General features: G+C 36.1%; 3 protein-coding genes across 3 annotated transcripts; all 3 read right to left on the reverse strand.

Annotated features, from left to right (window-relative positions):
• Positions 1-277: 277 nt before the first annotated feature.
• Positions 278-3,590, reverse strand: LOC103435179 (uncharacterized). Its single transcript, XM_008373576.4, has 6 exons — positions 3,330-3,590; positions 2,698-2,866; positions 1,930-2,565; positions 1,286-1,721; positions 1,045-1,126; positions 278-767 (listed from the first exon to the last, which is right to left on the reverse strand). Exons 1-6 carry the CDS (start codon positions 3,357-3,359, stop codon positions 564-566), a joined length of 1,557 nt encoding a protein of 518 aa, XP_008371798.2. The 5' UTR covers positions 3,360-3,590; the 3' UTR covers positions 278-563.
• Positions 3,591-10,819: 7,229 nt separating this feature from the next.
• On the reverse strand, positions 10,820-12,617 carry LOC103435177 (uncharacterized). Its single transcript, XM_008373573.4, has 3 exons — positions 12,205-12,617; positions 12,045-12,110; positions 10,820-11,462 (listed from the first exon to the last, which is right to left on the reverse strand). The coding sequence occupies exons 1-3, from the start codon at positions 12,376-12,378 to the stop codon at positions 10,944-10,946; spliced, it is 759 nt and encodes a 252-aa protein (XP_008371795.1). The 5' UTR covers positions 12,379-12,617; the 3' UTR covers positions 10,820-10,943.
• Positions 12,618-15,750: 3,133 nt separating this feature from the next.
• On the reverse strand, positions 15,751-20,075 carry LOC103435200 (putative hydrolase C777.06c). Its single transcript, XM_029103067.2, has 10 exons — positions 19,774-20,075; positions 19,535-19,670; positions 18,610-18,737; positions 17,941-18,088; positions 17,744-17,849; positions 16,984-17,042; positions 16,857-16,892; positions 16,670-16,779; positions 16,415-16,476; positions 15,751-16,031 (listed from the first exon to the last, which is right to left on the reverse strand). The coding sequence occupies exons 1-9, from the start codon at positions 19,935-19,937 to the stop codon at positions 16,419-16,421; spliced, it is 945 nt and encodes a 314-aa protein (XP_028958900.1). The 5' UTR covers positions 19,938-20,075; the 3' UTR covers positions 15,751-16,031; positions 16,415-16,418.
• Positions 20,076-20,617: the final 542 nt, after the last annotated feature.

A 20,617-nucleotide genomic window follows, 5' to 3' on the forward strand; every position in this document is an offset into this window, starting at 1 on the left:
GCTTAATTTAAGGTAAACCGACATTCAACTTGAGGTAGTCTCATATGCAGATCCTAGTTGTGCGCATCTAAGTGCGGGTGTGAGAAGCCAGTCCTGGACTCAATATTGTTGGTCGACCGACGACTCAATACTGTTGGTCGACCAGCCACTCACACCCCCTACATAATGCACGCTGTTGAGAGTTTGAAAGAGAAAATTTCCGCCTTCCACGTAGCAGTCTAGCGACAAAAACAATCTCTAGAAAAAGATTATGATAATTTAGCTTAACCTCATAAGATTTTACTCTAAAATTGCTTTTTGATTTCTCTCTCAACAGTTCCTATTTATTCTCTTCTTTTCCTCCAATCTCAGATAGTTGGGGGGGAGATGCAAACAATGTTGGAACATCGATGCCTCAACATTCATATGCATCTACTGAAAAATCTACTTCATCTAACAACACACTGGTTGCTCTCTGGATATAAAGTTTGTATGTCACACACAAACTCCTTCAATCATAATGTACTGAAAACATACGCGCTCCTCGTACGAAGCTTTTCTTCTATATTTTGTTTCAGGTTTTATCACAACCAACCGCAACAAATGTAATGAGATGATGGCATTCGTCCAGTCTGGCGGATGTATTCTGCTTGAGCTGCAGTTTTCTCTGCACTTTGATTCTTTCTAGCTTCAGCCGCTGCCCGTTTCTCTTCGGATATTTGCCTTGCAAGTGCTATCTTCTTCATTATCTTGGATTGAGCTTGCGCTCTCATTTGTTCAACTTGAGCCTGAAAAGAACTCCTGAATTAGTTACGACAAATAAAAGTTTCCAACAACAAAATCGTCCGTATCAAGTCCATATCGTTACGAAGTACAAACACATTTTCTTGAGAGTCAAGAAAAGCATAAATCACAATACTTCCCAATCGCCGGGTATAAAGTTAATAACTGGAGCTCACTGAACCAGTTCAATACAATTCAACAGAAATATCGGCCAGGGTTTCAGACTCGAAAATAGAACAGTTCTGCTGACTGGAGATGCGAAATGAAAAGAACTTTAAATACCTCTATTCTCCGCATCTCTGCTTCGAGTTTTGCCTTCTGCTGACTTTCCCAGGCTTGGATTTGGATTTCATCGCGCTTGTATCTGAGAAATGTTAGCATTCTCAAGTCATGTTAGGATGGCAGAACATATGTACATGGTTTCTAGTACAAAAGCATAGCAGTACTCTATTACAAAGCAACGAAAAAAGGTGATCCAACCGAAGTTCTAAAAGAATGGGGGTTATTGGGTTGAAGAAGAAACCTTGCTGTATGTCTACATTTTTCAGCTTCCTCCCAGGCCGCTGCTCGTTTTTCAAACTCAATCTGCTCGAGTTCTGTCGCATCAGCTTTTTCAGCAGAAAGTTTCTTCTCCTGCTCCTCTTTACTTGCCCAAGCGGCAATGTTCATCTTACCAAGCTGAACACCAAGTTCTACAATCTCCCTTCTTGTCTTGAGCTTTATTTCTTCTTCTGACAATTGTTTTTTGTTGCTTTCAAATCGTGGCCGTGATTCGCCATCTGTGGTAGGTGTGGGAGCCGGTGCACCTCCTCGGGGAGTTGACGGCATTGAAGAAGTTGGGCTGCGGCGTGGGGTTGTTGCCCCTTCAGGAGTAGCAGTCCTTGAAGGCTCTTGACTCGGGATCGGTGTCATTTCTGTTCCCATGTCTCTCATTGAAACTGATCTAATGGCAGTAGTACCTACATAAAACCGAAAGCAAACGGTCAATTTCCTCTGCCTCTGCTATACACATTGAAGTCTACGAACAAGGAAGCTAAAAGTAATGCAACCACAAATCTCATGAAGCGTTCGGCTATAGGTACTGTAAATTTCCTATGACAAGAAATACAAATCCTACATAACATAACAAAGTACCACATGAAGTTCTTAAAGCCAATGAAAGCGTACCTGCAGTGTTTTCAACAGCACTTTTAGAACACATAGCGTTCCCGTCGCAAGCTTGGCCTGAACTCAAGTGAGACTCCGACGGGACAAAAGAGAACTTATCGAATCCAATCTGCGACGCAGGCTGACAGAAATCGACCCGCTTTGTATCTGCTCCTCTGCCATTTGGCTTATAATCGTAGTTAGCAGACTCCGGAGCCACCCTCACCATACATGTCACCGGCAAACGAATTGTTTGGTTTTGTAAAGCACTCTTTCTGGGGAAATTAGCTTGTACAATTTGCTTGTTCATTATCCATTTCTCGGCATCGTTCCACTTCGATGGCATAGTTCTTGAAAGAGTTCTCGAAAGGTGCTTATGCACCGACTTCTCCCCTTTATGAAACTCAAAACTGGATGAACTAGCATTACTATCATAGTCAAGGTTTTCGTCATCCATCATTCTCACGGGGTGAATTGCGCATGAATTACCACTCTCACTCTTCGAATAATGCTGCAATTTAACACGACTGCCATCGCCATTTTCTCGTGGCAACGACTCCTTTGGTTGACAAGAAGCTTGATCGCTTTGTCCAAGGTCCAAAGCCGCTGCTGCACTCGACAAATTCATGGACACAACTTCCAAACTGGACGATGTAACTGGACAGCATAAGACTTAATCAGTAAACAGTTTAGCATTTGCGCAATGCATGGGAAATCCATTGGAGAACAAAGCTGGGATTAATCGATGCTCGTGTTACGAATTTTTGAATCAAAGGAGGGGAGACAAACCTTCCTCATCTCCATTCATGGGGTCTAACAAGCCATTCTTCACGAATTCGGAATCGGCAAGCTTCGAGGGCGAAGTTCTTGAGGAGTTGCTGTTTGATCCATCCTTCCTTTTATGATGCTGAGGCCCTATGAGCTTCATCCTCAATTTACTGGGAGAAATTATACCAGTCTGAAAAGTGAAAGAAAAACGAGACAGTAAAAATTATTACCCTCCAATCAACAACAACCCACTAAAGAAGATCAGCTGTATGAATCCTAGAAAGTCACTATGCAGCGTTCGATTTTGCGCACAAGGTCACTACTTAAAAAATGCTAAAAGTTATCATCTTTGTGAACAAAACCAACTAAATAAACAAACCCAATTAATCAAATTACAGAAATCATTTACAACGAAGTAGCAAATGGGCATCCAAATTTGATTAAGCACATAAACAAAAGCCAGTTCCAAGTTTTTTTTTTTTTTTTTGAAATACAAGTTTCAACCAAATTCATGCAATTTAGAAACAACCCTGAAAGTAAAAATCGTTCACAAAAAGTTCCATAACCAAAGAGAATAAAGCTCCATTCATCTCCAAAAGAACAAAAAAAGGAGAGTTAGAAAAAAAACAGACAAGGGTTTTTGTTAAATTTACCTGAGCTTTGTGTATCCTCTCGTACTCCATTAGATATCTATCTCACTTTCTCTCTCTAAAAGAACCTTCTTTTCTCTCTACAATATCATTCTGAGGAACAACAACAAAGAAAGAGGAGACCTTTAAATGGGTAGATTCATCTCACTCTCTCTCTCTCTTTCCTCTCTCTCTCCTCTCTCTCTCTCTTTCTGTGCGTATTTTGACTGTATATTTTTTTGGTGGGCAGACAGAGACAGGCGAATTTTCAAAGTTCCTAGTTATAAACTTGCAAGATAGGATGATTTTCGTTTAGTTCAGCTCCTCTGCAGCACAAGGCCGTGCTGTACTTCTTTCTGATCCTGACACGTCATTACTTGGACCCACATTCACCGGGACCATATGACCTGGCACAAATCTGCAGACCAGCATCTTAAATTGTGGCTGGCGGGCTTTCCAACCAGAGGCAACGAGGAATTGCCGATTTTTAAGAGACCCAATTATTATTATTTTTTCTTGGCTTTTTATATTAGTTGAATGCATCCCACATTTAAATTTATTATTAAATGACTTATTTACTTTACTATGCAATGATAATTTTGATTTTATTAGGTTAAAAAAATATTTTATATACACCCAAATTATTTTTAACGTATTATTTATCTTCTTCAACTATCAAAACCCTTCCAACCCTCCATTGTTAAACAAAACCATAACCTATGAAACTACGAATATGTTGATTGAGAAAAAAAAATTTTGACGAATGAAACACGAAATCGATGTTTCGGAAGTTTCACATGAGGTAAGACTTCACATTTTTTATTATTTTAATGATTTTGACGACATTGATAATTATTGAATCTTGCTTTTGATGCGTTATTTAAGTTTCTATATTCGTATTCATCTTTTAGGGATCACATGGATTACATGAAGAATTAAACACTTAAAATTATCACAAAATATTAAAAACTGAAGACATGGGTTTTAATAGTAGAATTGAAAACAACCCACTTATGCTTTAAATCTCAGGCGGCATTTTTTGTCAAAATTTCAGTCGACATTTTTTATCCAAATTAAAAACTTTCTAAGATTTGAGAAATATGAGTTGTATAGAAAATATGGGTGCATATAGAAAATGTAAGGTATATATTAAGAATGTGGGGTGTGAATGTATTATGGGGAAATATGTGGGGTGTATTAAGATAATTTTTAATTGAAAAAGTAAATATGAGGTGTATTAAGTATGCGAGATTTATTCAACAATTTGTAAGGTATCAATATAATAAACCTTTTTACTTTTATATTATATATATATATATTTGAATGTTCGAAACTCTTTTGAAAATAGAATTCTTCATGAATTTCTTCTCATCTCATTTTTCGACATAATATTTTACAAGATTGACGTAGAAAATAACGCTGAACTATAACGTGTCAAAAAATTCATAAAGAACTTTACCGAGAGAGCCATTTTTCTGTTATTTCCCTTGTCTTTTAGCAAGAGGACAAAGTAAATTGTGTAAATGGAACAAATGATTAAAGTCAGAGGGGTTTCGAACAGTAGCAATGATGAAAAGTGAGATTTCAGTGTGCTCCTGCATAGAAACTGAACAGTGCATGTGGGTAAAAAATGAATCAATCAATCACAAGAATTTACTATAAAAAGAATTTTACCCTTCTGCTTTAAGAAAATCACAGTGAAAAATAAAAATTACGAGCCAATCTAACCTGATCACCTAATTTGTGACCTTTAATCTATGATTATCTTCAATCAAGCTTATCTTAATGGATGATCACCTTCATATTTAGACTAATTGTCTGATTCAACATCTTCATGGCCCCCCACCACACTTTGAAAAGTTTCTTTTAGTCGCAATTCCACTATGAAGTTTGAACAAATATTGGATTTCGCAAGATTAGTTTTCTAAATTGTTACATTTCATTTCATCTCAAATTCAACCTTGTAGTTGAGGCATGAATCCGGATCCTTGTCAGATTCTTTTTGTGAGAATTTAGAAGATTTGTGAATTATATCCGTTCATCGTATATTGTACGGTTATAAATATTTTTAAACATTTTTATTTAAAATTAAATACAAACAGTACTTGATAAAAATTGATTGCACGATATACAATGAACGAATACGATTTACAAGTCCTCACCAAAAAAATCCAAAAAAGATCTTGTTGGAGGCATAATCCCTTTTATCTATATTTTTCACCACGTAGCTTGGTCATAGATTGAACGAATAATCAAACAATTTCTGCATAATAAAACAAGAATAAGAAAAATGAGTGAACCATATAATGTATGATTGATGACATTCGTGAGAATAATCTTAGATTTATTTAGCACTCTTCTTAACTAGTTATTGTCATTAAGAGTTTGGACAAAATATATTAATAATCACAATACATATTTGGGAAAAATATTCTTTCCCCTCCTAATTTTTCTCTCTTTCCCTCATTCCCTATTTGAATGATCACGGTTAAACTATGTTAACATCTTATATTAATTTTTTTTATAAAGACATTAAGATAAAAGGTGATAGGTAAGAAGAGGGAATATAGGGTGCGTTTGGTACGCAGACGGAACGGAACGGGACGGGACGGGACGGGACGGAACGGGACGGAACGAAGGTGTAATTTTTGAAAAAGACATGGGGTATATTTGTCTTAAAATTGTAAAACATTGCGTTCCACAAACGTGGAACAAACCCGTTCCAGGGGGGAGGTGGAACGCAAAAACACTCAAAATTTATCCCTTGGAACAGCCCGTTCCACCCATTTTTGGCGCACCAAACGCGGGACGGAACGCCTCGTCCCGTCCCGTCCCACGTACCAAACGCACCCATAAGGAACATAATCCTTCTCCTTAAATATTTGAACCTTGATGGTGACAGCATGATGTCTACATCCGTACAATTCATAATTGGATGGCCAGTCTTACCTTCTTGTTCTACCTTCCTCAGATTATGTGTATATTTAGCAAAAGATTTTCTACAGAACTGTACGACATTCTGCTACTGTTTTTTCAAACTTATATCCTAAATTATTATATGTCCTTTAAAAAAAAATTAGTATTTCATAAGATTTTTGAAGAAAAACTAAGAGAGAATTTGTTTGGAATTGAAGTATTTTCCATATTAGCGGCATAATATAGTGGAAATAGTGGATATTAAAAAAGATGTGTTTTTTGAGAAAGAACCGCATTCGTTGGGTTAAATATTTAATATGAGCCACTGTGGAGGTTAAATTCACACTAAAGGATAATAGAGGTGTGTTATCCACACATTTCATTTTACTTCTCACACACCATTTGATAATTTATGTCTGTTGATCTTCTTCAATTCATCTGATTCGACGATCAAAAATTAAAAAAATATATGAGAAGTAAAATGAGATGTGTAGATATCATACCCCAAGATAATAATAGAAGGACCAAACTACTAATAAAAAATAAAAAAATTAATCAACATTTGAATATTTAATTATCAACAATCACATCTTTTGATCTACACAATTTGATTAAATTTCTCTTAAAATGTATAATATTATTACTTTCGCCATCCCAATTAGCTAATAATAAGAAAATTAGGATGAGGGGTGGGGTCAGCAGTCAAAGTGTCAAAAGATACTTTTGGTATACACATGCACCACTCCAGGACCCATTACTATAATGTTGATGATGAACAATGAACAGCGTCAGTTCGATCAGACGGGTCATTACATTGGGGTTGTTTGTAGGGTTCAGAATTCTATAACCCTATCACAAACCCTATTCTTTTTTGGCTGTTTTCTATGTACCTAATCCCACTGCAAACGAAAGATTTTTTAGTATCACCGTTAAATGAGGTGATACATCACATATCTTTATATAAATAGTGAGATATATGTGTTAAAAGATTAATAACTTAAAAATTAAAATTTTTCACTATTTATATAAAAAAACGTAATGCATCCTCTGTGTTTATGTCACAATTTAAAAAAATTCACTACAAACGGTTTGTTTTCATTTTTCTATAACAAATTTGGACTTCTTCAATTTAATTTTCAATCAAGAGCAAGAGCGAACTACTTCTGCTTCTGTTTCGCAAGGGTAACATTTAAATCAATAACTCAATGATGCGTTGTTATTTGGAAATGTTGTAGCATTGTGTTATTGATATAAAGATAATATTAAAGAGATCAAAATTTTAAATTAAATTTATAAATCAAATGATATGTTACCAATCAGAAATAAGCACGTTAATCGATACGTAATTAATAATTCAATCATTTACAACCACATTATTTGTTTTGTAAATTTGATTTAAAAAATCTAATCTCCCTAATAACACCCTCGATATAATATGTTATTCAAGAGGTCTGAAACATGTTGCGAAAATGGTGTTAAGGGAGTGTTAAGGGAGTAAAGTAAGAAGTGTTAAGGGAGTAAAATTTCACGCAACATGTTTCGGACTTTCTATTAAAATATGAATAAATAATTAGCGAAAAAATAGAGTCCGAAACATGTTGCGTGAAATTTTACTCCCTTAACACTTCTTACTTTACAAAAAAAAAAAATTAGTGCTCAAAGTCCTATGAGGCAAAGTAAGGGGTTCCTCCCTTACTTTATTTTATATTCATGGGGGGTCCTACACCTACGATTGTAACTCATCAAGAAACATTCTCCACGCAGGGTTTGTAATTGGCATTACTCTTTCGCAATTTGCTCGATCCATGGATTGTGACTTGTAACCCTACTCACATGTTTTGTTTTCCTTGTCAACTGGTCCAATGCAAGCATCCATGGATGGAATATGAACACTTGGCACTTACAATATGTTCGAAAGATTAGAATAAAAATGTTGCTTAATTAGTAGCCTACTTCTCTCTGACCACATTCTCCACATGCCAAGTCAACAGAAAATGAGTCGGCTCCCACCGTTTTTCTCTTCTTCTGCTCATATATCAACTACAAACTCAGATCATGTGTTTGATATCTTAGTTGTGATTGCAAATTTCCTAAGTTTTTAATTGAAAATGTTTGAGCTTTCAGTGGTGTTCTAGGATTTATACAGCAGACTTCATTTAGTGAGTTAAAACTTTATTGTTGTTTTCGTTATATTTTGTACCAGCTAGCAACAATATTTGATGTTCATATTGGATATGATTGTGCAGAATTACAATAATTATATATAGTTAAGTTCTAACTAGTTAGATATTTTTTTTTATTCAAGCGATATTCAATTCAAATTTAAAAATTTTGCATGCATTTCGTCATTTCTTACCGCCTCCTTTTCTATCTATCTCCTTGATATCTTTGTACATGCAGAAATGAGCGTATAGCATTTTGTTTGATCGGGCCTTGAGTATGTCTTTGACAGAGAGCTAGCTAGAGAGGAATATGAAGCGGGTATAGCTAAGAAGGGTTAGGGAAAGGCTGAACCTTTCAAGCTAGCAAAGGATACTTGATTGCAACACTGCAATTTGTTATTCAATATTGTGGACAAGCCAACCGTCCACATTAAAACTCCGACGAGGGTCAGGCAAGACAACTTGCTATCACCCCCCTCTTGTCGGCACCTTTTATCGTCCGCCGATGCTGTAATTTTTATGCTCGTGATTTTTTATCGTACTATATTTTTGGGGAGTTTAGTTCTGTTAATTAACCATAATTAAGCACACAAAATGGTAAATGTGTGGGTGGTTATTAGGTCTTTCCCCTAATAACCTAAAGCTTTTTTCTATTGACTCCTATGTCGTGTGTGGGGGTTATTAGGTCTTTTGGCCTGGTCTACAAGTTCTACAACAAAAGGTTGGAAAAAGAGTTTGAATTATGCGGCTGAAGGAAACTGGGGTGCAATATAAAAATTGACTACTACTGCTAGTACAAAGGTCTTTTGCCTATATTTAGAATATGAAATATGGATAATAGCTCAAAGTTAAAAAGATAAATGCTAATTAGACTCTCTTAACTGTGAGACTCATCACGAATTATTTCGCACTTCATAGTTTAAGGTTGATTATTGTGACAACAATATAAAATATTGTGGTTTCATTTTTTAGAGTCTCCTTAATTAGCATTTCTCTTTTAGCTTTGGGCTAGAAAAATAAACCATATTTCATATTCTATAGATAAAAGACCCGAGTAGTAGGTTTCCTTTAGTCACATAATTCAAACTTCTTTCCAACTTTTGGTTGTAGAACTTAAAGTCCTGGGCAAAGACCTAATAAGCACCCACACACACGACATGGGAGTCCATAGAAAATGAGGGCATCAATAGTTGCACATATTGCGGTATGAATGATTTAATAGTAAAAAGAACAAACTTACGAGGGAGTGTGTTAGACCTGTTGTAGCAGTGAATGGTATGTTTGTTTTGACCCTATTTGAATCAAAAGGCACAATGACCCTTTAGCTTTATTATATTTTGGTCCCCTATGTAGTTGCCACTTTTTTCTCCACGTTGTAGAGGAATGGCTTTGTTTTTATATGTAAAGCACTTTGTTTTTTGTCCAAAAATAAAAAAAGAAAGCACTTTGTTAATGGATAAGGTTTAACTTTTATTTATTTATAGTCATTGATAGTGTTTATATCTGCGTTTAAAAGTCTTAGAAGTGTTTTTGGCTAATAGAAGTGATTTTGGTTGAAGAAGCACTTGCCAAATGCTTCCACTTTCAAGTATACTCTTTCATGAAACATTTAAAATTTTAACGGAAAAACTTAACGTGTTTATATTAAAAGTACCTCTAGTTGTGGTTATGAGCATAAGTATTTCAAAGCAATTATTATTTTGATCGTAAAGTTGGATGTGGTTCTCGTTGAAGATGGAAAAGAAAAAAAGGAACTTCTCATTTCTAAGTTTATAACCATGCATTGGGGGCCTTTGCAGTTCATTGCACGCATTAGCTTCTTGGAGATGGACAGAGAAAGCAAAAGGATATGATACCTAATAAAGGTGATTTGCCTTGGAAAGTTTGACAATTTGTTAGTTTGATCATGATTTCTTCATGAGATTTGCCAGTAGGGTCCTAAAATGATTGAAAAGTCACGAACTAGCTTGGTAGTTTTGACTATCCCAGCTAACAGCATCAAATGCAGATTTAACACAATCTAATCTGCATACCAGATCCAAACCGAACTTATTACTACCTTTAAATTGGCAGGCCCGCTTTTAATTGGGCCCCTAATTAAACAGTTTGCACATTGATGTCACACGACTCTTCAAATGTGTGAAAATTGTATTGTGCTTGTAGCATAATCGATGACATGTAATTACATGTAAGAAACTGAATATTTTTCTTTATTACATTGGAATGAATTAAACGTTATACTTACCATAATCCTAACTCATTATCCCCACCTTTTCCTCACCACTTGAGCTAACCTAAGAGCGAGAGCATTAAGAAGCCAAATATTGTTCTTCCAGAAAGCATAGCTGTGTTAATAAGCTCGTGCTTGTGAAAATTAGCTATGGTATCCATCTTCAATATACGTATTGCTTGCCTTGCAAGTTAAAGAGAAAAGGGTTCGTAACAATCGTGTATATATATTATTTATATATAAATATGTAGGCTTACAAAAAAAAAAAAAAAGGATATGATCGATGGCCATATAATACACTCATCATATATTAATTCAGTTCAGTTTTAATTATACTATGGAAGTACTTTGCATGAGCTGCCCTTCTTCTTTGCTTTCGCCTCCAGCTTGTTCTAACATCTGATGACGAGGATATAAGACCTGCAAGTCGATATCACTGTCGCCGCTGACATAGACCACTCGAAAAATGTCGTACTTAATCTCGATCGAGACGCTTTCGAGATAGGGCGACAATGCTTTTCTTTGGTCGGAATTTAGAATCCATGAGTAGCAATATTGCAGAGACTTCCACACGAAGAGAGAAGCAGTTCTTTGCCCGGTTTGGCATTTCAAACAAACACCGGCTGTCGCGCCTTGCATCCTTTGAAAACCGGACTTGAACAACGCTAAGCATGCGTAAGAGACGTTGTTTATGTCACCACCGTAGATGAGGGCAGTGCTCAGTGACACCGTGTCACCTCTGCGAAATTTCGCTGCAGAAGAACCGTCTCTCGATTCTCCAGCATACGCGTCGAAGAAGGAGTGATCGACTAAGATAGCCATGTTTGATATATTCGCTAACATTGAGAGCTGCATGGGAACATTAAACCTCCAATAAAGCGTTCTGCAATTGGATTTGTAAATTTGTTTTTTTTTTTTTTTGATAAAGCATTGGTAGGTTTACTTTGAAATTTAACCTCAGGTACAGTACTTGACACATCATTTATATAAAAAGGTGACCGCATGTTAACATAACTCTTGTTTTGTCAGGGTTACGGATCGTAAACAGTTTTACTCTTGCTTTATAAAAAAATTGTTTCTACGACTTGAACACGGTCACAAAGGAACAGTCTTTGCAAGCTAAGAAAGTACATATAAATTATTATAGTCTTTGTTTCGAAAAATATGGAGGTTTAGAAAGTTTAGTTCAATGGAAGGAGCTTAATTTCGGGAGGAGGCTTGTGCCATATAGTGGAAATCAAGCACCGTTGTGGCCCTCCTCATCCGGATTCAAGACTCCCACCCCAACCCCCTCAAAACCTCCTAGCTATTGACAAAAAAAGAGAGCTTGATTTCTGTTTTGAGATAAGGAATAAAACTGAAAATAAAAAGAAAAGAAAGGAGAGAATATATAGGAGCAAGATGTGAGTAATTAACAGGAATTAGACTTACAAGGCGTGCAGTCAATGAATCTTTGTTTTCACATGTTCTCTTCAGCCACGCTCCAAACCATATGAACTGATGATCAAGGAGAAAGAACAACCCGATTAATTAAGATCGAATTATAGCAATAAATATAAACAAGTATTTTATATTTAAAATATATACGTACCATATTTCCATGGATACTCTGCAAGATTGAACTTTGAACACAACCAAGAGACTCAGTGCACAAAGAGAATTGCTTGAGAGCATTAAGAAGGTCATCGACCAACACAATTGTTGGCCTGAACACGAAGATGCTTATGTCTAAATTTTTACTGTTGAAAGGCACAAAGCATGCCATTTCTAATCTCTCTCTCCTTTTTTTTTTTTCTTTTTCTCTGTAGCTTATATTCTGTTTGGTTTGCGAGAAAAAAGAAAAGCAGAAAGCTAAGAGGCGACTAGAAAGTAGAAAGCTCGCCGAGAAAGTGTGAGAAAATGTGGTGTTAATAAATATGGAGGTGGTTGGAAAGCTTGGAAGAGAGATGAAACTTGATCAAAGGGGTATCGCTGTCTCTGTGTTTGGTCTTCTTTGGCTTGTTTTGAAACGGAGAAGAGGATGGCTATCAGTAAATAATAACAATAAAATAAAAATAAAAAATAAAAATAAACTTGGAAGTTGGAAGCATAGCAAACATGCAGTTGTTGGTCTTGTGCATGCTTTGACCATTTCTAGATGATTGTACATGTTGAAAATTTTGTGGTCCAAATCTAACATACAAAATAAGATAAAAGATATGTGATATATGCATATATATATATATATTGAAATCCTTTTTGTTATTTTAGTTTTAGGGTGTATGAAAACTACAAGCAGATGATTGAAAAAAAATAACATTTTTGACAGAAAAAAATTCAAACTTTTTTGAGTTCTAAAAGCATAGCAGACATCAAGCATCTAATGGGGTATTGATTTTTTTTTATTTTTAATAAACGATAATATATATATAAGAAACTTTAATAAGAAGTTCTCACCGCTTATAATAAGCCACAAAATCAAAATTTATTGTGCTATATATATATATATGAGTCAATTTAAAACTTTTTATAATTAAATGTAGTTCGATCACCACCGTTAATAAAAAGACATGCGTGAGATCTTGTTTATATTAATAATATTATTGAGAAAATAATTGGTAATTTGGTATTGGAGGGTCAACAAATTCCAGGATCTTGTTGTTGGAAGAAGTAGTGAGCTGTTTACGTTCTTTCAACAAACTTTATATACTACTGATGACGTGTTCCTTGACGCAATTCACGCACAAGTGGCATGTTTTGATTGGGCTAACAAATGCGTGGTTGCAGGATATTTTAGTGTCCAATCAATTGTTTACATTTTTTCCTTTTAAATATTCAACCAATTGCATGACTTAGTACTATAATATAGTGATATTCTTTTTTAGTTGTAATGAAATGTCATATATTCGGTTTATTATTGCTAGTTCATTAGGAGATTTAACCTATCACCTATCCGCTAAGTGTAAATGATATTGTTTGTTTAAAAAAAATATTCAACCACTTATTTTACGATCCCTAACATGTTTTCAGGACATTAAAAAAATCTCAGGGCTGTCATAACTTCCGGTGGTCCTTCCATTCCTCCTTCACAAAAGAGGAAGAACGTCATCAATGAAAATTTTGATTGGTTCGAGAAATTTGGCAGTCAATGGGTTTGACTGGTCAATTAGAAGATTAATTTTGAAATGATCAAGATTCAAAACCACCGTCAATAATCTATTATACGTAAAGAGACAAGAAAAGATGAATAATGTTTGATGTCACCAAGTTTCAACAAAAATAATTAGAAAAAAATGCTCTTAAAAGAAGGTAGGGGTATTTTTGTCATTTTAATAGTATTTTTTAATAATTAATTTGTGTGTGTGTGTGTTTTTTTAATTAGTATCTCACAATAGGCTAGTAATAATATGATTCAATTTCTCTATTTTTAAACACGTTCAAAAAGTCTTAAAAGACGTGTAATGCCGGTTATAAAAAAAGTCATTCGCACGCGGATAATAATGTGATTAATTAGTTGTCAAATAATTATTTTTTTACTCATTCAAAACATTTTAAGTTGCGTGTAATGCTGGTTATAAAAAAGATCATTCGCACGTAGATAATAATGTGATTAAATTAGTTGTCAAATAATTGTTTTTTTTTTAACAAACGATATTATCTACACTAAGGGGGAGGGGTGAACTTAGCCTCATAATGGTCTAGCAGTAATGTGATTCAATCAGTTGTTTATTAGATATTATGTGCTCTATTTTAAACACGTTCAGAACATCTTAAGAGGGGTGTACTGCTGGTTATAAAAAAGTCTTTCTTACATGAATAATAATATGATTAAATTAGTTGTCACATGATTTTTTTTAACAAACAATATTATCTACACTAAGGGGAAGGGATGAGCTTAGCCTCACAATGAGTTATCAATAATGTAATTCAATCAGTTGTTTATTAAATGCCAGTTATAAAAAATGTCTTTAGCACGCGCATAATAATGTGATTAAATTAGTTATCAAATGATTTTTTTTAACAAACGATATTATCTACACTAAAGAGGAGGGGTGGACTTAGTCTCACAATGGGCTAACAATAACGTGATTCAATCAATTGTTTATTAAATATTATTTTCTCTATTCTTAATGCAAATTCTATAAAGATCAATTTTATTATGTGAATTCAGTTGCTTTAATTGGTTTATGAGGGGTTTCTTCTAGCATGATCTAAGATTATTCATTTACTTCAAATATTTGACTTTCCTTTTGTCAATTTATGCATTCAAATACATTTAAAACGTCTAAGTCACGCTTAGCACGCCGTAATTCAAAAAATGTCTTCTGCACGTGTGTGAGCGCGTGCATGAAGGCTAGTTTGTAGTAAATTGAGAAAAAAGGAGATGTCAATTGCCTGCCAAGGACAATTCTCTCCGGTCCAGATTCCTGAAAGCCCTTACTTCCGGTAACTAGTCCTGTTTTGAGAAAAACCAATGGCATTGAAAATAAATCATTTTGCTCGAGTTTCAAAACCTAAACCAAACGAGAAGCCTTCCATACAACGGATCTCACGTCAATTACCACTGTTCTAAAAATCCCCGCCTAGCTCCGCCTAGGCCCCGCCTAGGCGCTAGGCCCCAACCCACCGCCCCGATTAATGCCTAGGCCCCAACCCACCGCCTAGACCACCTAGGCACCCGCCTAGCCCGCCTAGGCACCCGCCTAACCCGCCTAGGTACCCGCCTAGACCCGCCTAGGTTGCAACTCACTTAGACAGAAAATACATAACTTTCATTTTGCATTTTGTTTTTTTCCAATAAATTGTAAGAGACTTGTTGCATACTTGAATGAACAAACATTATATCCTTATTTCACATGTTTTCATTATGTTCCAATACTTCATGATATATATGCATTGTATTTTGTAGTTTATGATGAAATTATATATATTTCAAGTAGAAGCAGACACTTATTTACATAAAATATGATAGATTTACTTAAATCCGCCTAGTCCGCCTAGGCGCCCGCCTAGCCGCCTAGGCGCTAGGCCCCAACCCGCCGCCCGACTAGCGCCTAGCGATTTTTAGAACCTTGTCAATTACACATTATTTTGTGAGAAGATTAAAACGCATGACAATACAGACTTGACTTGAATTACCACATGCTAGCACACAGTATAGTAGCTAAGTTTGTTATTCAATTATATATCAAATGCTCTAACATCACACTGTTTTAACGTAAAAATACAAGTTTGGTGAGCGTAAATATTCCATCTTCCATCGAAGTAAAGTAAGTGTCCTAAAATCCTTGTAAGATTGTTTTACCTCTTCAGAGACACTGGTTGATACAATAAAAAAATATGGACTTCAAGAATATCACATGCATCTGCTTTCCTCCCATCAACATGGGGATGAAAACTGTATATGGTGTATTCATTTTAACACACAACAACATTAACCTGCACGTAAAACATAACAGAGAATGAGCGTTTTTGTGAATCTTCCAATTCTATTAATCCATTAGTTCAAAAGATTTTAACGCTGTTCAGTTCGAATCCCACTATCCTGTGTTCTCTCATTTCAACTCACTTGTAGACTCGAAGATGAATGCGAAGAAAGGATTCAACGAGAAACAGGAATAGAGTTACAATGCTGCTTATGAAGAAGAGAGCGGGTAAACAGAAATTAACCAAAAACAAGAAGGGAAATAAACTACACAAAATTGTCATATGACTCGTATTATATTCTTTACATCAGTCCAAGTGCAACAATGTACTTGCATTTGTACCAAAATTCACAAATTCCACGGCTAAACAAAAGAGTTAAAAGATTGCGCTCGTACCTTGTCATAGGTCTAGGGGCACTCTCAAACCATCATGCGCAAGCTGCACTTGAATCCCTTCCCTATTTGAAAACAACAGAAAAGTTGAAAGCATAAGTTTCTTTAAGTAACGATATTTCTTACCTGTACAGAAAGTGAATTACAAAAGTAGTACCATGGTTCAATTTAGTCTTAACTCTAAGGCTAGAAGATTAATGCCACTGAACCCTGGGACTGTTATCCATTTTAATAAAGGAATGCGATCAAAATTCTTACCTCTCAGACCATTCCTTAAGAAACTTATTGTCTACGTGGTGATCAAACTCATGAGTCATTCCAATTAAAAGGGTTTTTTTTGGACAAATCCTCTTCACAGCTTCAAGAGTCTGCAAAAAATTATAGTTCGTTGCCATGAACATTTGGCTATAAGAAACGCACATATTTTTTAGTGTATAAAACCAACCTGTGGGAGGCAAAGGTGAACATTATGGGATCCAGTCTGCGATGAAACAAAAGGAAAAGCAGATTATGAAGAATATGCCTTAATAATAACAGGAAACACAAGATGAGCGAACAGACTTTCTGCTGACCCTGTATAGTGTGTCCAAGATAAGAAGATCCAACTGTCCAGCTCCATCTTTTGAAATAACTGCAATATTCAAACGTATGGTTTTTTTCAAATAAAAATAAGAGACACGGAGAATGCTTTGTAAATGACACGGAAGATCAAGAATTACAAATTTACAAGTGACAAAAACAACGATGAAACCAGTAAGGTGGCATGTTCAAACGATGAGATCTCTTGGGAAGGCGTTTTATGCCAAGAACTGATTTTTCCTACTACAGGATAAGAAAGGCGTTTTATGCCAAGAACTGATTTTTCCTACTACAGGATAAGAAAGTTTCTACACAATGCTTTTCCATAAGGAACAATCTCCAAACAGATTCGCTTAAAAAAAAAAAATTTCTTATAAAAGGTGACGGACGGTCATCCTTGCCACTACTTAAGTTTCCAATTTCATTCACAAAGTATAATCTAAATGGAAATGATAAAATGTCCGACAGTATAATCTCCTCTGTAAAGGGTCTTCCCAGAGCTTTGGTGGTGAATTCAAGAGTACAAAGGTCAAAACCAACTCAGCTAATAGGAAGGTGTTCTAAGAAGGGAATCTCAAAAATCTCATCATCAAATAATCTAACAAAGCTAATCACAATTGAGCCCAATCATTTGAGAAATTATTTCTACCTATAAAATTCCTAACTAAGTAAACAGAAATAACACTCTAAGATGTTCACAAAATGCACTGAAAGTATAGGAAATATACATAAAGTGCAAGGACCTAGGCTCACCATGTTCTGTGCTTGCAGGAAAGCGTGAAACATCAGATATATAAGCTATTCTACATCTTTCACCAAATAGAAAACCCAAACAGATATAATCTTCCCCATGCATTACCTACATATGAGGAATAGCAGTAAGAAACTTGGAAGAATAACAAGGAATAGGATATTCATATCATGACTAAGAAAGGTTTGATGAGAGTAACTGGCAAAGGAACAAATTGTAGGCCTGACGCAAGAAACGGTGTTTCAATACTCTCCTCAATTATCCTCCAGTCAAGTTGTGCTACCCGTCTCACTTCTTGTCCTTCAGCAAGTTTTTTCTTAACCAAGTAAGGAAATTTCACTGCAATGCTATTCAAAGGTACAGCAGGCACAATAAGTTGCATTATACATAAACTGAAAGACACAAATATCAGATATAATGCCTAGAGTAATTTCTTTTAACTATTTCCTCGCCAATGGCAAGTGCCTTCGCTCATAAGCGGTAGGTCTTGGGTTCGAGACTTGGGAGCAGCCTCTCCATGAATGGGGGTAAGGCTAGCCGACATTCACCTCTCCCAGACCCTGCGTAAAGCGGGAGCCTTGTGCACTGGGTACGACCTTTATTTCCTCACCAATGACATCCACAGTTACATTTTTACTTATGCAAATCCTAGGTTTTAAGTCTATAATGTAAGCATACTAAGGATTTATTTCTATCAAATGAGATGGAGCAACAAAATACCAAGAGCACGTCAGAATCATACGGCCACAAGTATTGCACTAATTGCAACCGTATCCAGATAACGCAAAAAAGCAAACACACTTTGCTTTTGGAACAAACGGTTTAACAATTAACAGAACAGTATCCAACTTCACCCAAAATATAGTACCTCTCCATTGCATAATGACTTAGGTAGATGGGAGTAGGATCAATGTCATTTGTGGGACTAAATGGTTGAACGGCACGTATATCATCCAGACCAAGAACTGCATCAGCATGTTCATGAGTCAAAATAATCTGCAGTTGACAAAGAATAGTTCTTAAACTCCCAGTATTTACAAGCTTCAAATGCCAAAGAAAAAAAAAAAACTTCGACATAACAGCGATCATATTATCTAATGTTAGAAACATCTTTGATTCTAGTCTGGGCAATTCAACTGCCCATTGTTTTATCATGTTTAACTTTATGATTTCTGTCAACTACTCACTCCTCTCTTCAACACTCCTAACACTTTCTCGTTCCATCCCAAGTCTTACCAAGTTTCATGCACATCATGATTACAGGGACCTTCTAGTGCACAACAATTCATTGTACATACAAACTGCAATTACAATCTATGATGCTTCCGATACTAATAACAGTCGCTAAAAGAAAATAACCGACTTTCAAATGACTCGCCATTTTCACATGATAAATTTTTTCTCGTCTCCCAAAGACAAGTTACAGTCTCATTGCGAAATGCTATTAACTTTCGGATAGTTTAACAAGTTACACTCATGCCATGAAGCTACCTCTTCCCAATCTGGCATCCTAATGAAGTTCGAGCGATCACATTCATAGAAAGCAAGCATCCCAGCACTGTACCACACCACATTGCTTTCCAAACAAAACCAATTTCTTTTCTTTCTAGTTTTCCGGAATCCCTCATAGTGTGAACAGAAAATGTACATCGCGAAAATAAATTTGAACTCTTTTACAAGTATCCAAGTCAAAACAAAACATACATACATTCCTCTAAAACATTGTTTTTAATCGGCCAAATGTTCCGAAAATCGTAACTAGTCAAACCAAAATGTGCACAAACAAAACTCACAGAATCAACTCTGGGAATCTTATAGCGAGTGAACCAGCGAAGCACTTGCTCCCTGAACGTCTTTCCGACATCGATCAATATGTAGCTGTGGTTACCATCGCTTCCGCAATGATCAATCAAAAGCGACGTATTGCACCTGCAACACACAAATCACTCAAATGCTGATTTTCCATCCACTTTCCTTCACGTTCTCGGGAAACAAACAAGCAGATAATGGAAGATCTAAAGCTCAATTTTACCGGTAATTAGGGTTTTGGTCCGGGGGGATGGAGAGCGCCTGGGCGCAGACGTGGCAAGGATCGGAGGGCTGGATCAGGCACATTGCGTTGGGGACGGCGCTCGAGCACCCGGTGCCGAGGAAGATCAGCGCCGATCGACCGCCGTGGTGGTTCTCGGCCGCCATTGGGGTCTCCTACCCGGAGGGCAAGGGTTTCAGTCTTTGGGGGGGGGGGGGGGTGGGGGGAAGAGAGAGAGAGAGAGAGGGAGAGCCAGAGACGTGGTGTAGAAGGGAATGAAGAAAAGAATGGAAATATTTAGAGGCGACAAGGCCCGGGAGATGTTGACGGTTTTGTCCGTTGGGCATTTGTCTACGTGGTCGGAATCTATTGGTTTCTAGGTTTAGTGTTATTTAATTTAATATTTTGCTAAAGCATGAGGTATTCGGCGGAAAAGGATCCTCTCTAAATTCCTTCCGCAAAACCCACCCATCAATTAATTCGGACCTTTAAAATTTGATTTAACGATTAAAATTATTATAATTTTTAAAGATATCCTTTGTTTTTAACCGTTGAATCAAAATTCAAGAGCCCAGATTAATTGATATGGTGGATTTGGTGGAATGGATTCGGAGAGAATCCCTTTCCGTATTCGGTGCTTTGAAGGGTAAGACTAACAGGTGGTTTGGGAGTGAGGTGCTTAAAAAAAAAGCACCCATGAAAAAAAGCTGTGAGAATAAGCTGAAATCAAAGGAACAAGCTGAAGCTGCTATTTGCAGCTTTGGAAAACTGGCTTTTTTTTTCAAAGCACATAGAGTTATAGTGCTCATTTAATGAAAAGACCCACTATCAGACAGCTTTTTTTCTT

Source organism: Malus domestica, chromosome 05, assembly GCF_042453785.1.
Source record: "Malus domestica chromosome 05, GDT2T_hap1".
Taxonomy (NCBI): domain Eukaryota; kingdom Viridiplantae; phylum Streptophyta; class Magnoliopsida; order Rosales; family Rosaceae; genus Malus; species Malus domestica.

Bases quoted from the DNA above. Each gene is read 5' to 3' on its own strand.
- LOC103435179 (XM_008373576.4), bottom strand. From the start codon at position 3,359: ATGGAGTACGAGAGGATACACAAAGCTCAG. The intron at 2,867-3,329 runs GTAAATTTAACA...TTCACTTTTCAG, and splicing joins AGAGGATACACAAAGCTCAG to ACTGGTATAATTTCTCCCAG. The intron at 768-1,044 runs GTATTTAAAGTT...AGTTCTTTTCAG, and splicing joins CAGAGATGCGGAGAATAGAG to GCTCAAGTTGAACAAATGAG.
- LOC103435177 (XM_008373573.4), bottom strand. From the start codon at position 12,378: ATGGCATGCTTTGTGCCTTTCAACAGTAAAAATTTAGACATAAGCATC. The intron at 12,111-12,204 runs GTACGTATATAT...CTTGATCATCAG, and splicing joins AGAGTATCCATGGAAATATG to TTCATATGGTTTGGAGCGTG. The intron at 11,463-12,044 runs GTAAGTCTAATT...GTTCCCATGCAG, and splicing joins ATTCATTGACTGCACGCCTT to CTCTCAATGTTAGCGAATAT.
- LOC103435200 (XM_029103067.2), bottom strand. From the start codon at position 19,937: ATGGCGGCCGAGAACCACCACGGCGGTCGATCGGCGCTGATCTTCCTC. The intron at 18,738-19,534 runs GTGAGTTTTGTT...TGTCAACTGCAG, and splicing joins AGATTCCCAGAGTTGATTCT to ATTATTTTGACTCATGAACA. The intron at 16,477-16,669 runs GTAAGAATTTTG...GTTTTCAAATAG, and splicing joins CTTAAGGAATGGTCTGAGAG to GGAAGGGATTCAAGTGCAGC.